The sequence below is a fragment of the Pezoporus wallicus genome, unplaced genomic scaffold, assembly GCF_028554395.1.
Source record: "Pezoporus wallicus isolate ANWC-B61680 ecotype Strahan unplaced genomic scaffold, APGP_CSIRO_Pwel_v1 scaffold_7383, whole genome shotgun sequence".
Classification (NCBI taxonomy): Eukaryota; Metazoa; Chordata; class Aves; order Psittaciformes; family Psittacidae; genus Pezoporus; species Pezoporus wallicus.
This window is the reverse complement of record NW_026636323.1, coordinates 151787-163019: the sequence shown is the minus strand read 5'-3', so window position 1 is coordinate 163019 and position 11233 is coordinate 151787. Positions and strand designations below refer to the sequence as shown.

Here is an 11233-nt window from a genome sequence, read left to right as displayed (position 1 = left end):
TGTTAAATCTTACTAATTCACAGTTACATCCATGTGAAGCTTTGCAAACAAGAGAGCAAGGGAACAAACAATGATGAGCAGAGATAATGCACATTCAGATTAGGTTTTTTTGCTTACTCAAGCAATTGGAGATTTTAATTATTTATAATAGTTTTTAAGTGCAAGTTAAAAGTACCACAGCATACTTTCAGCAGATAACTCAGTGTTAGCAATTTAATCCCTCGTTTCAGCATCACCTCTGTGATACCAATGGGCCTGAGAAGAAAGACAAGAAAATGAAGAAACAGGCCTTTTTGTGTGCATCAATGAAGCCATAAGGCTGTAACTTCTATGCAGTCAAGGGTCCAAAACGGTGGATTTGAGCAAGGTGTGGAGATTTTTGTGTTAAGTACAAGCTAGTCTGGTACAGAAAAGCACCGTGAATCATAGACAGATTTAACAGCGTCACTTCTGTCTGAACAACTCTTCACTCTCTTTTTCATCAGAATGAAAGCAAAACATCTGCACCACAACAAAGTATTATTCAGTTAGTGATACTCTGTAAAACAGAGTAGTTTGCTGTATAAAGAATGCTACTTGGACTCTTGCCTCTTGGGCATGGAAAATCTCAGACATACTTTAGTTTCAGGAGCCTGAGAGAGCAGGGCATCTTAGAGTCCTCCCACCAGCCCAGCTACTCTGGCCTGTGCTCTGTCATATTGAGAAAGATATAACAACTAGTCATGAAGTGTACATTTTCCCAGCATTCCTCGTGATGCATTTGATTTGAGGCATTCTGAAGTCAACACATTTAGTCTGATGTTTGAACAATAAGCTTCATTTTCTTTGGCTGGAATTATTCTATTGTAAAAGGGATTCACGTCTTGTGTTTTACTGTTAATAAAGATATTTCGGATTTAACAGCTCTTCCCTTTGTCTCACATTTTTCTCTTTGAAACGGATTGGCCCTGGAAAGCTGTAGATCCTTGTCTGATCGCTGGTGACCTTGGGAACCAGAGCATTTAGAAAAACTTTATTCATACAAGTCACTCTTGGGCGAGAGGAATCAGTGATTTCACTGAATCAGTAATAGGATGAAGCAACATTTTCCGCAGAATGGGATGGTAGATACTATAAGATTGGAAATTGATACTCCATAAAATACACGTTATAAAGTATATGTATTCCTCACTGTCCCGTGGTAGATTTGAAAGTTCAAGGGGCTGATCATCCTAATATGGAAGGAGGCAACCTTGAGCCAACAGGTAGTTGTGAGTAGTAATACTGCCCTAGGACAGAAGCCCAGCTGTGGACAGACCTGCAGCTGTGCAGGTTCTCAAACTGCTCAAGGAATAAAAAGAAATATAGTAAGAATGTATTGTCACAGAAGTCAGGTTTTAAACCTGAGTGATTTTACTTAAAGCTAAACAATAGCCTTGGAATGCAAAAGTTTAATTCCACCTAGTCAGAGTTAGCCATTTTAGTATAGCAAAACAACTAACATGCAAATTTAGTAGACTAAGAAAAGACAGACTTTAGGTTTGTTTTTTAAAGAAAATCAAAGATTTTACTCAAGCAGTTATTGGTCCAGAATGGTCGATACAAAGTTTTTCTTTTTTAAAGAACAACTTGCACAATGCTAAATACAATAAATTGTTACTGAACAAGTTCTATACAAACACAAAGCACAGCTTGTAAAAATATGTAAGACTAACAAATACTCCTGAAAATATATCATTTAGCAGACTGAACTGCTGCAATATCAAAGTAGTACTTCAATAAGCACCTATGCCATTCAGATAACCTCTATTCAGAAATGTGGTTTAATATGAAACTTTCACTTTTGAAACAAAAGGTGGGATTCAACACTTACATAATAGTGTTTGTAGTTTCAAACCCACCACTTACAGAATAACCTGAATTGGCTGAAGACCTGGGAAGTCTAGCACTAGAGCTGATGAGATACTGGTTGTCTTAATAGGACAATTTTAACTATATTTTCAGAAGAAATGGGCTACATAAAGAAAAAAAAAAAAAAAAAGAATTACATTTTAGGGTTTGGATGCACTTGCTATTCTGAGTGAAAAGCTTTAGATTTTAACTTATCACTAAAAAATGAGTGATATTCTCATCTGTAACTAAGTTATATTTCATGCAATAAGAGGTTGGTCCTTGCAAAAAAAATCCACAAAACAAGGTCCAACTTTCAGCTGCATACATCCCACCTAATTCTTCTAAGTTTTTTGCCATTTACCTTTTTGGGAACTTTTAACCACAAATTCTTTCACATGGTTTGCACAGACAATGATTTCAAACCTAGTTAACTTGTACATAATGAATATATAGTAGGAGGATGACCTGATTTACACTTCTCTGAGCCAATGGATCAACTTCTGGATGGCATCTTGTCCTTGCCTTATGTCCAGCAAAATTAATTATGCACTAAACTTTGCCATATCCCTGAGCAATTGCTGTTAGGTCATGCCACTGGACCAGCTCAGATTCAGGACTTTATTTCACAACTTCCATAGAAAGTAATTGACTTCCTTCAATGATTGTCATCAAAGAGTGACTTGTTTAACAGTAAATCCTTATATAGAAGGATGTTGATATAGTGGAAGACTTTGGTAGGAAAAGGGTGTACAGCTAAACGTTACTGATACAAACAAATTTCTATTAAAATCCTAAACAATAAAATTAATTTTAAAAAGAAGCAAAAATAGACTCCTCCAGATTTGCTCACAAGTTTGCAGACACCTAAGCAGCTCCACACCTCAAAAGTGCGAACAAGAGACAAGTAAAATACATAACAGCAGCAACTTCCGCTTTCCCTTAAACATCAAGAGTCTTTGTATTTCTATAAAACACACATCCTATTCCTCTTTCAGCACCAGACTCATTTGCAGGCATTGATCTGTTCTGATTACCCAGGTGCTCCTTGAAACTGTTGCTGCCTCTGTTCCAAAGCCTGCTGACTTAACAGCTGCTGTTGCTTCTGTAGAAACTGCACTACTTCTGGGCTTCTGAGTAGGGACTGCAAGAAAGGGAAAGCAGACTTTACTTTAAAGAACATGCACTAAATAGCTACCACAGTGATTATATGATAATATTTTTTCATTAAAACGACTTGCACATTACCTATTGCTGTGGTTTAACCTCAATAAGCCAACTAAGTTCTACAGCCTCTTGCTCATTCGCCTCTACTGCGATGAAGCACTGCTCAGCAATAGCTAAGCCATCACCGTGTCATCAACGCCTTTTCCATCACAAACCCAAAACACAGCCCTGTGCAAACTACTGTTAAGAAAATGAACTGTATCCCAGCCAAAACCAGTACACCCATATAAATGGGAGTTCAAATAAATGCTGAAGAACTACAAAGCATGCTCACAAAAAGACATCTAGGAACTGTTTCAGGACATCAGCAAGTAACCAGAAGTGGCATTAACACAGATCCTGAAAGCAAATTCAGAAGGTAAAGAATACACATGACCACAGAAAACAAAAAAAAAAACCCACTAAACAAAACAAACAAACAAAAAAAAAACCACAAAAAACACACCAACAAAACAAAAACCCAGAAATAGCAAACAAGAGTAATCTTATGACATATTGAAATAAACACTTTTCCACTGTGCTTCGTTTTGTTTTGAGTTCTACATTTCCCACTGCCGATAGCTCAAAATAAATAAATAAAAAACTGTAATTCTACAGCAAAGCTCATGTGTCTCTCAGAGCTCAAGCCTCTGGATGATGCTCTTAGTCACATGGTTTAGTTCTAGGTAGTCCTGCAAGAGGAGTCGCCATCACAGGTCTCTTCCAACTTGACATACTCTAACATTCAGTGTTCACTGGACATTCAATAATTCCTCAACATTTCAAAACATCAGTCCAGCCATGAGGAATGAGTTAAAAAAATCCCTCTGCCTTCAGTCAAAAGACAACTGTATCTAAACCTATTTGCATCTGGCTCCTGGCCTGAACAGTTGCAGTCTGTGATCCTGCTGTAGCTGTTCACTCTCATTCCTGCATGGTGGTGATTCAAAGAAATCACAGTATGCACTGTAAAGCACAGACCTTTATTGGTGCTGGGAGCACGTCGGGGTTCAAACCTCCATATACATCTTCAAAGCACAGTAGATTTCAGGATTTTTTTATACTTTATGTTCTCATCTTGATATAACTTTATCTAAAGCACCCAGACATACAATTCGGTTAAGTTATATAACTGTAGTTCTCTTAACCTACTGCACACTTGGGTTAGGGCCACAATGACAGTCTATTGGTTACCTTTTAGCTTTCAAGAACTTTGAGCTATGTGCTTAGTTCTTTGTTCAAATTGTTGTATCTTACCATTAGGGATGTCCCTGCTTAGAAACAATTCACAGAAGCAGATGCAAGCCATCTAGTCTTAAATTCTAACGCATTATCATGCCTCACCACAAGGGCAGGTTCCCACTCTCAGAGGGGCGCTCTGTTCAGCGAACCGTCACTTTCAGGTGGCAAGTCATACTCATGCTAAAAAGTAAAGTTATTTCAGCTAAAGACTAATGACTTGGTCTCAATGGCAGCACAAGTGTTTGCAAGGCCAAAAAGTAAACCAGGTTGGGAAGGGATCCTTCCAAAATTTAATGGAGGAAAAAGGTTATTTTTCATCTGAATTCATTCCCTATACTGCTTGCTCGTTATGCATGGTCACTTCCACAACTCAACAAAGAGGTACTGCAACTCTGTAATCCAGATCGACATTCAAAAGGACCATCAGCTTCCCAGGGTCTAGAACTTTATTGCTAGTAGGAGCAATTCTTCTGAGATTATCACTGAAGACAACCATTCTGCATACAACTCACACCTACAGCAGCACTGGACAGGCAAGATTAGCGAATCAGCCATTGAAAGCAGTATCTAACAACAAACAGGCTCACTGACCAGAAGCTCAGCCACCTTTTCCTTACTATACATTTGCTTTACCAAGTCCCTTCACCAAACGGTAGTTCTTTATCTGGTGCAGTTTGGTGACATTAAGTTGTTTCAGGCTCTTCCATCCACAACTTGCTGCCTCTCAGCCCCTTGCCTCTTTCTACATCTTTATCCAGTGCAAGCTGCACATCCAGGCAGACACGGACCACCAAAAAAGCATCTCCTCACAGAGATTAACCACATGCAAGACACTTACGAGCAAGCACAAAGGACTTGGCACTTCTAAGTGATAAAAGTGCAGGCAGCTGCCAGTGACATGCAGTAACTTTCTTGTGCAAGGATGCAAGATATGGAACAGCCCCAGATGCAACAGACTGTCACCATGTAACCCTCAGGCATTGTGCTGTGTAGGTATGTGCAAAAACACAGAAGAAATTCTGGAAGAAATAATCCTGAATGAGAGAAACCAAAACAAAGCAGAGAGAAAAACAAGAACCAGATCAAGGAGAATCTGAATCTCACTTTACGAGAACACCGCAAGGAAACCTCAATTTTTGAAAAGCCTTCACATAATTTATGCAAAAGCTCTCAACATCTATGTAAAGAGCTTCTGAATGATATATTTCTAGAAAATAATGTTTCATTAATAAAATATCTTTCAAATTTAAAGCCACATGAATAGAAACAGACAGGAAAAGGTACAATTCAGTAAGAGAGGCATGAAAAACAACACATGTAAAAAATAATATTCCATAGTTTGTTGTATTCTTCCTGTACAAACTGAAGAGCTACAGATACTCTTCTGGACTTTAGACATAATCATTAAATAGGTGCTATTATTGAGAAAGAATTCAAAATAAATCTACGTAGGTGTATACTTAAGACCGACCCAGTTTCTTTAAAGACTTTTTACATTTCTGAACAAACACTACAGCACTTTAATAAGGCTTGTTAAATTTGTTTGCAGAGCTAACAGAGAGAATACAATCAGGCCTGTTAGCTTTTGGAGAAAAGAGACTGGAAAAAAAAAAGGTACAGAAAGTTGTAACGAAGCCACCAAAGGAACACTAAATACTGACTTATTTCCCTTCATTGGGCTTAATTCTTCAAATATACTCAAAGGAACAGCATAAGTGTTTGACAACTTACAACACACACCGTTCATGCAGTCTGCAAATATTGCAAGTCATACTGCTAGCATACACAGTTTGCTTTATCAACAAACATATGTGCAATTTTAAGCGTGATATGATAGGTCTACAACTTTTAAAACACATTACAGTAATTCAAGCTTGCATGAGACCTAAAGTCCATGCATTGTGGAGCTTTACAGAAAAGCTGGTTCAACAAGTTAAAAACATTTGTTATACTATAAGCGCTGTTTACCCTAAAGAAATAACTACATCTCTTTAGTACTACCAAAAAACTCAACTTCAGTTAACATGGCAGCAATCATTAAATTTAGTCATCTTAGTATTATTTACACAGACGCTGAGACACACACAGCTGCCCTGCAGTGTATTTCAAATTTGGAAATATGCACATGTAGTGTAGGATCATTAAACTAATTTATATCTTTATAAAAGTGACAGTTAGACATTGTTACACTGTCTTTACTTAATTTCAGTTCAAAACCGCTAAGAAAACAAAACTTACCAGTCTCTTTTTATTCAATACTTGTTCTAAAAGAGTAGGTCTTGCTGGGCGATCTCCAATGGATCCTGTTCTCTGTTTTGTAACAGAAACAGAACCTTCAACACTATCCTGTGCATGAAAGAAAAAAAAAAAAATAGAGAATTGAGACTATAAACCCTGATATAATGCTATATTTACTTTTCACCACAGAAAGTCCCAAGAGTAAATAATGTTTGCTTCATTAATTTACAGAGGAAGACAGCAGAACAGGAATGGAAATGGATCTATTCAAGAATTAGCATCTTCTTTCACTATTTCATCAGTAACAGTGAAGCAACGCAGCTGAGTTAGTCTTCTAAATTGCACAACTAACCAGGTTACCATGGGTAGTTAGTGGTTTGAATTTATTTGACTACATTTCTTAAAAATAAAGTCATTCACAACATCTCAATCTCAAGGAAGTGAATTGTATGTATCACATGCAATAGGGTAGGAATGACAATAATACTTTTAATAGCAAAACTAAATGTACTTCATAACACTATTATGAATTCTTCAAAGCCACAGGCAGAGACAGTAGAATCTACATGTTTTTTTCTTTGTAAGTTTATTCTGTTCCTTCTGCAAACACCAGTCACATGAATTAGACTGTCTTCTAAACAACACAGCTCTGCAATCTGCTGTAGAGAAAATACACATAGTCTGGAAAATTTCAACCAATGTTGAATCCTATGCATATTAAATCCACAACTTACTGACCTGAAATAATTCAGGCAACAACAACAACAAAGTATCCCAGGGTCTTTCCCTTCAATCCTGTCCACAGAAGTGAAAAATTAAACTTCTATCAGGAATCTGACTACAAGGCAATGGTATCTTGGGGAGCCTTGACAGACACCACTGCAAAAAACCGCAGGAAGTTTAGCACTAAATATCCTGTTTTCTTCTGCAAGTCCAGGTTTCAATGCCATAACATTCAAAGCAACCTCCACTTGCAGAAACTGGGAGAAGCAGGCCCACTCTCTTCCAACAATAAGCACTATTTCATGTTACAGACCAAAAAGTCTTAATGCATCACTACAAAATGCAGCAATTTTATCCTTCCCTCATAAAGTCCTCTTTTCTAAATTAGCATAAGTATTTGTGTATACACATCATGAACTGAGCACAATGAGTTACGAGGAAAAGAGAGAAAGGTGAAAACCTGCTAGTATATAAATCTAGAACTCACCCACATCTTGAATATTGTGTGCGGTACCTGGTCTGTCCTCTAAAAGAGAAGTAGCTACTAGAAGTAGAGAAGGTTCACAAAACAGTAACAAGGATGATAAAAGTAATAACTTTTTACTTGGAAACAAGCACACTACAACTTTTCACTACAGGTAAGAAACAAGAGGCAAGCCTACCAAGTGTCACAAACTGAACAGGAATTAGTTGTTTACCATATTTTCTAACGCAAATGCTAACTGACAAATTAGGTTAGCAGCCAGGTTCAAAATCAGTGAACAGGTCTTTCAAACCAGGCAGCAGACCTGAAGAAACTATCAGAATGTAATGGATGCTGAGAGTTTACAAAGGTTCAACAGGAAATCTGAAAAAGTATATGGGACAGCCATTACCTAGAGTTACAAAATACATTAGAAAGCCCACAGTTATATCAGCAAGTCCTCTGAGCTGAAAAAAGCAGAGAAAATATTCCCTAGCAGCATCACCTACGCTTGCCTTTTTCTTGTACACCTGCTTGATGACAGCTTTCACAGCCACACAAAAAAGCTTCTTCGGCATGACACCGAGTATGGTAATTATTATATTTACATGAAAGAAACAAACAAACCAACCAAACAACAAACAAAACAGAAAAGGGGGAATTTTTTTTGATTGCTAGTTTGCAGTTGTAACAGTTCCCAGACACGTAACTCCACAGACAGCTGTGCTGACAAAAAAGGGCTGTGTTTAGCAGGAGTGTCAGGCATGATTTTTTAATTCTAATAGTAACCACTATTTTACATTTGCCCCTTCCAGCACAAACCAACCAGCACCTTCAAAATAAAACCATTTCCCACTTTCTAGTTATCTGAATACAAAATCTTAAATGCTAACTTAATACAAGTGACCATCAAAAACTGTTTTATCCCGGCTGAGTCCCAAACTATAGGAAAAGATACCTGAAAAGTTAACGTCTAGCATCAGTTCTCCCACTGACAATATTTCCCCATGTAAGTAATACACCTAAGCTTATCAAAGTAAGTATGACCTACCAGTGGTCTAAATATTTAACTGTAATTTTATACATATATATATGTAAATCAACAAGTATCTTGAAGAACCTATAAACTGATTTTTATACACAACATAATGTAATACCAAATGGCCTTTTTGAATGTAAACCCCCATCTTTCAGTACCAACTGGGCAAGACGCCTGACATCTCTCTCAGATCTATACTTCCATCTCCCATCCAGTGAAATAAACACACACTGCACAGCAAAGCATCTTTCGGCAAGGTCTTCTTTCCTAGAATCTTATCTAGTTGCAAGTTGCTGCAGTTTGTATCAGGTAAGAGAAAAGAACCAGTGTTGGAGAAATAGGAACGAGCTCTAGGAGTTCACTAGATTTCTTTCCTTTCCTCTGAACGGGATGGTCCCATTTCAAACGCCCAAAGAAGTGGTAAATGGCCCATGCCTGGCAGTGTTCAAGGCGAACTTGGACAGGGTTAAGATCTAGTAGAAGGTGTCCCTGCCCATGGCAGGGGGTTGGAACTAGAAGAGCTCTAAGATCCCTTCCAACCTAAACCAATCTGTGATTCTATGACTCCGGTCATTAAAAAAACGAGTTTTCCACAGGAAGCCCCATGCCGCCCACCCCACCAGCCGCCGGTGCCTCACCTCGGCCCGCGGGCCGGCCCCCGCCGCGGCCGCCCCGCCGCCCCCAAGGGCCTGGTCGCTCTTCTTGCGCTTGTACTTATCCTTGTAGATCTTGTTGCGGTGGCGCTTGCACATCCAGGGCTTGCGCTGCTTCACCACCTGCGTGGTGGTCTCGCTGCAGCCTTGGTAGGTGCAGCTCTTGCAGCCGCTGCCGCCCGCCGGTGCCGCCGCAGTTTCGCAGCTCGAAGCCGCCGCCGTCGCCTCCTCTTCCTCCAGCTCTTCTGGGCTGGCCGTGCTCTCGCCGCCCGCCGCCTCGGCCTCCTCCCCGGCCTCGGCCTCGCCTTCGCCAGGCACCCCCAGCTCATAGAATAACATGAGGCCGCCGCTACTGGAGGGCGGCAGCGAAGGGTCGGCGACCGGGAGAGGCAGCACCCCCCCCGCCGCTGCCTCCTCCTCGCCGCCGCACGGCTGCATCACGAGCAGCGCCAGCTGCGGCGGCGAGGAGGAGGAAGAAGAGGCGGAGGAGGAGGGCGCGACGCCGGGACTGACCCGCAGGGCGCCGACCACCGGGCCCGCTCCGCGTCCCGCGGGCGCAGGCTCCGCGCGCTGCCTCCGGCGCCAGCAAGCCGCGCCCACCGCGCATGTGCGTCCCCTCGCGCGCGCGCTCCATCCCGCCGGCAGCACGGCGTGCTCTGCGCGCATGCGTGGTCTGAGCGTGCCTGCGCGCGGGGAGCGGGAGGTGGGGTTGGGTGTTTGTAGGAGAGGGTGGAGCTGTGGTTGGTGGAGGAGCTTCCTCTGGGGCTTGGTTGTGGGGCCGCGGGTACAGTAGCGGTACGAAGCCTTCGTGTCTGACCTAGTGCAAAGAGCCTCCTGCGCCTATGTCACAGCCACAGTGTGGTTTAACTCAGTCAGCTGCTCATACCCCTGTCCCGCTGCAGCCCCGTCATGGCTGTGCTAACCCAGCTGTTGGTCTGCACAAGTGCCGTCTCTGGGCTGTGCATATTCCCTCTGCACAGGCTGCAGCTCTCCAGCCATTGTCAGCTGCACAGTGGGGACACAGGGGTACAGTTTGGTTTCCTCTCACACCCTTTTATTGCCTTAAGCCTTCTCTTGCTCTCATAGCTTGCAGCTCACTGCTCTTTGCCCATTTCTTCATTTGGGTGTCAGTTTTCTCCTTGGCTCACTTCTGCATAGCTCTTGGTATTTTTCTTCCATACATCAAGGTTCATCAGAGCAGCTAAGGCCACCTTTGCCCCATTTGTGCCATACAAATACATTATTCCTAAGTAAACCTCCTTATTCTGCAATGTAAATGAGTACTGTATCCATAATCTTAGCTATTTTTTCCCTGTTCAATGTAGTTTGTTTTTTTTTATATTTTTATTCCAAGAAAACATTACTTGTAATGCAACTATCATGCCTTTCTTCACTTTCCCTCCACTTTTCCTCCTCCTGTGTCACAGGCACTGAATTTCCTCACTCCTGCAGAGATGTACTAGTGACCTCACAGTATCACAGTATGCTAGAGATTGGAAGGGACCTCAGAAGATCATCTAGTCCAATCCCCCTGCCGGAGCAGGAACACCTAGATAATGTTACACAGGAACGTGTCCAGGCGGGTTTTGAATGTCTCCAGGGAAGGAGACTCCACAACCTCCCTGGGCATCCTGTTCCAGTGTTCGTCACCCTCACTGAGAAGAAGTTTCTTCTCAAGTTTAAGTGGAACCTCTTGTGTTCCAGTTTGTACCCATTACCCCCTGTCCTATCATTGTTTGCCACTGAGTAGAGCCTGGCTCCATCCTCGTGACACTCCCCCTTTATATATTTATAGACACT

The 11233-nt window shown here is 41.2% G+C and overlaps 1 protein-coding gene across 1 annotated transcript; it reads right to left on the bottom strand.

The window, feature by feature from the left end:
* Positions 1–1519: 1519 nt before the first annotated feature.
* On the bottom strand, positions 1520–10099 carry RFXAP (regulatory factor X associated protein). Its single transcript, XM_057400014.1, has 3 exons — positions 9419–10099; positions 6556–6663; positions 1520–3013 (listed from the first exon to the last, which is right to left on the bottom strand). Exons 1-3 carry the CDS (start codon positions 10097–10099, stop codon positions 2903–2905), a joined length of 900 nt encoding a protein of 299 aa, XP_057255997.1. The 3' UTR covers positions 1520–2902.
* Positions 10100–11233: the final 1134 nt, after the last annotated feature.

What these genes read in the sequence shown, in the direction of transcription:
- RFXAP (XM_057400014.1), bottom strand. Translation starts at nt 10,099, where the DNA reads ATGCGCGCAGAGCACGCCGTGCTGCCGGCGGGATGGAGCGCGCGCGCG. An exon ending in GGGCCGGCCCGCGGGCCGAG is followed by an intron (nt 6,664 to 9,418) that starts GTGAGGCACCGG and finishes TTTCATGCACAG; the next exon opens with GATAGTGTTGAAGGTTCTGT. An exon ending in TATTGAATAAAAAGAGACTG is followed by an intron (nt 3,014 to 6,555) that starts GTAAGTTTTGTT and finishes CCTTTCTTGCAG; the next exon opens with TCCCTACTCAGAAGCCCAGA.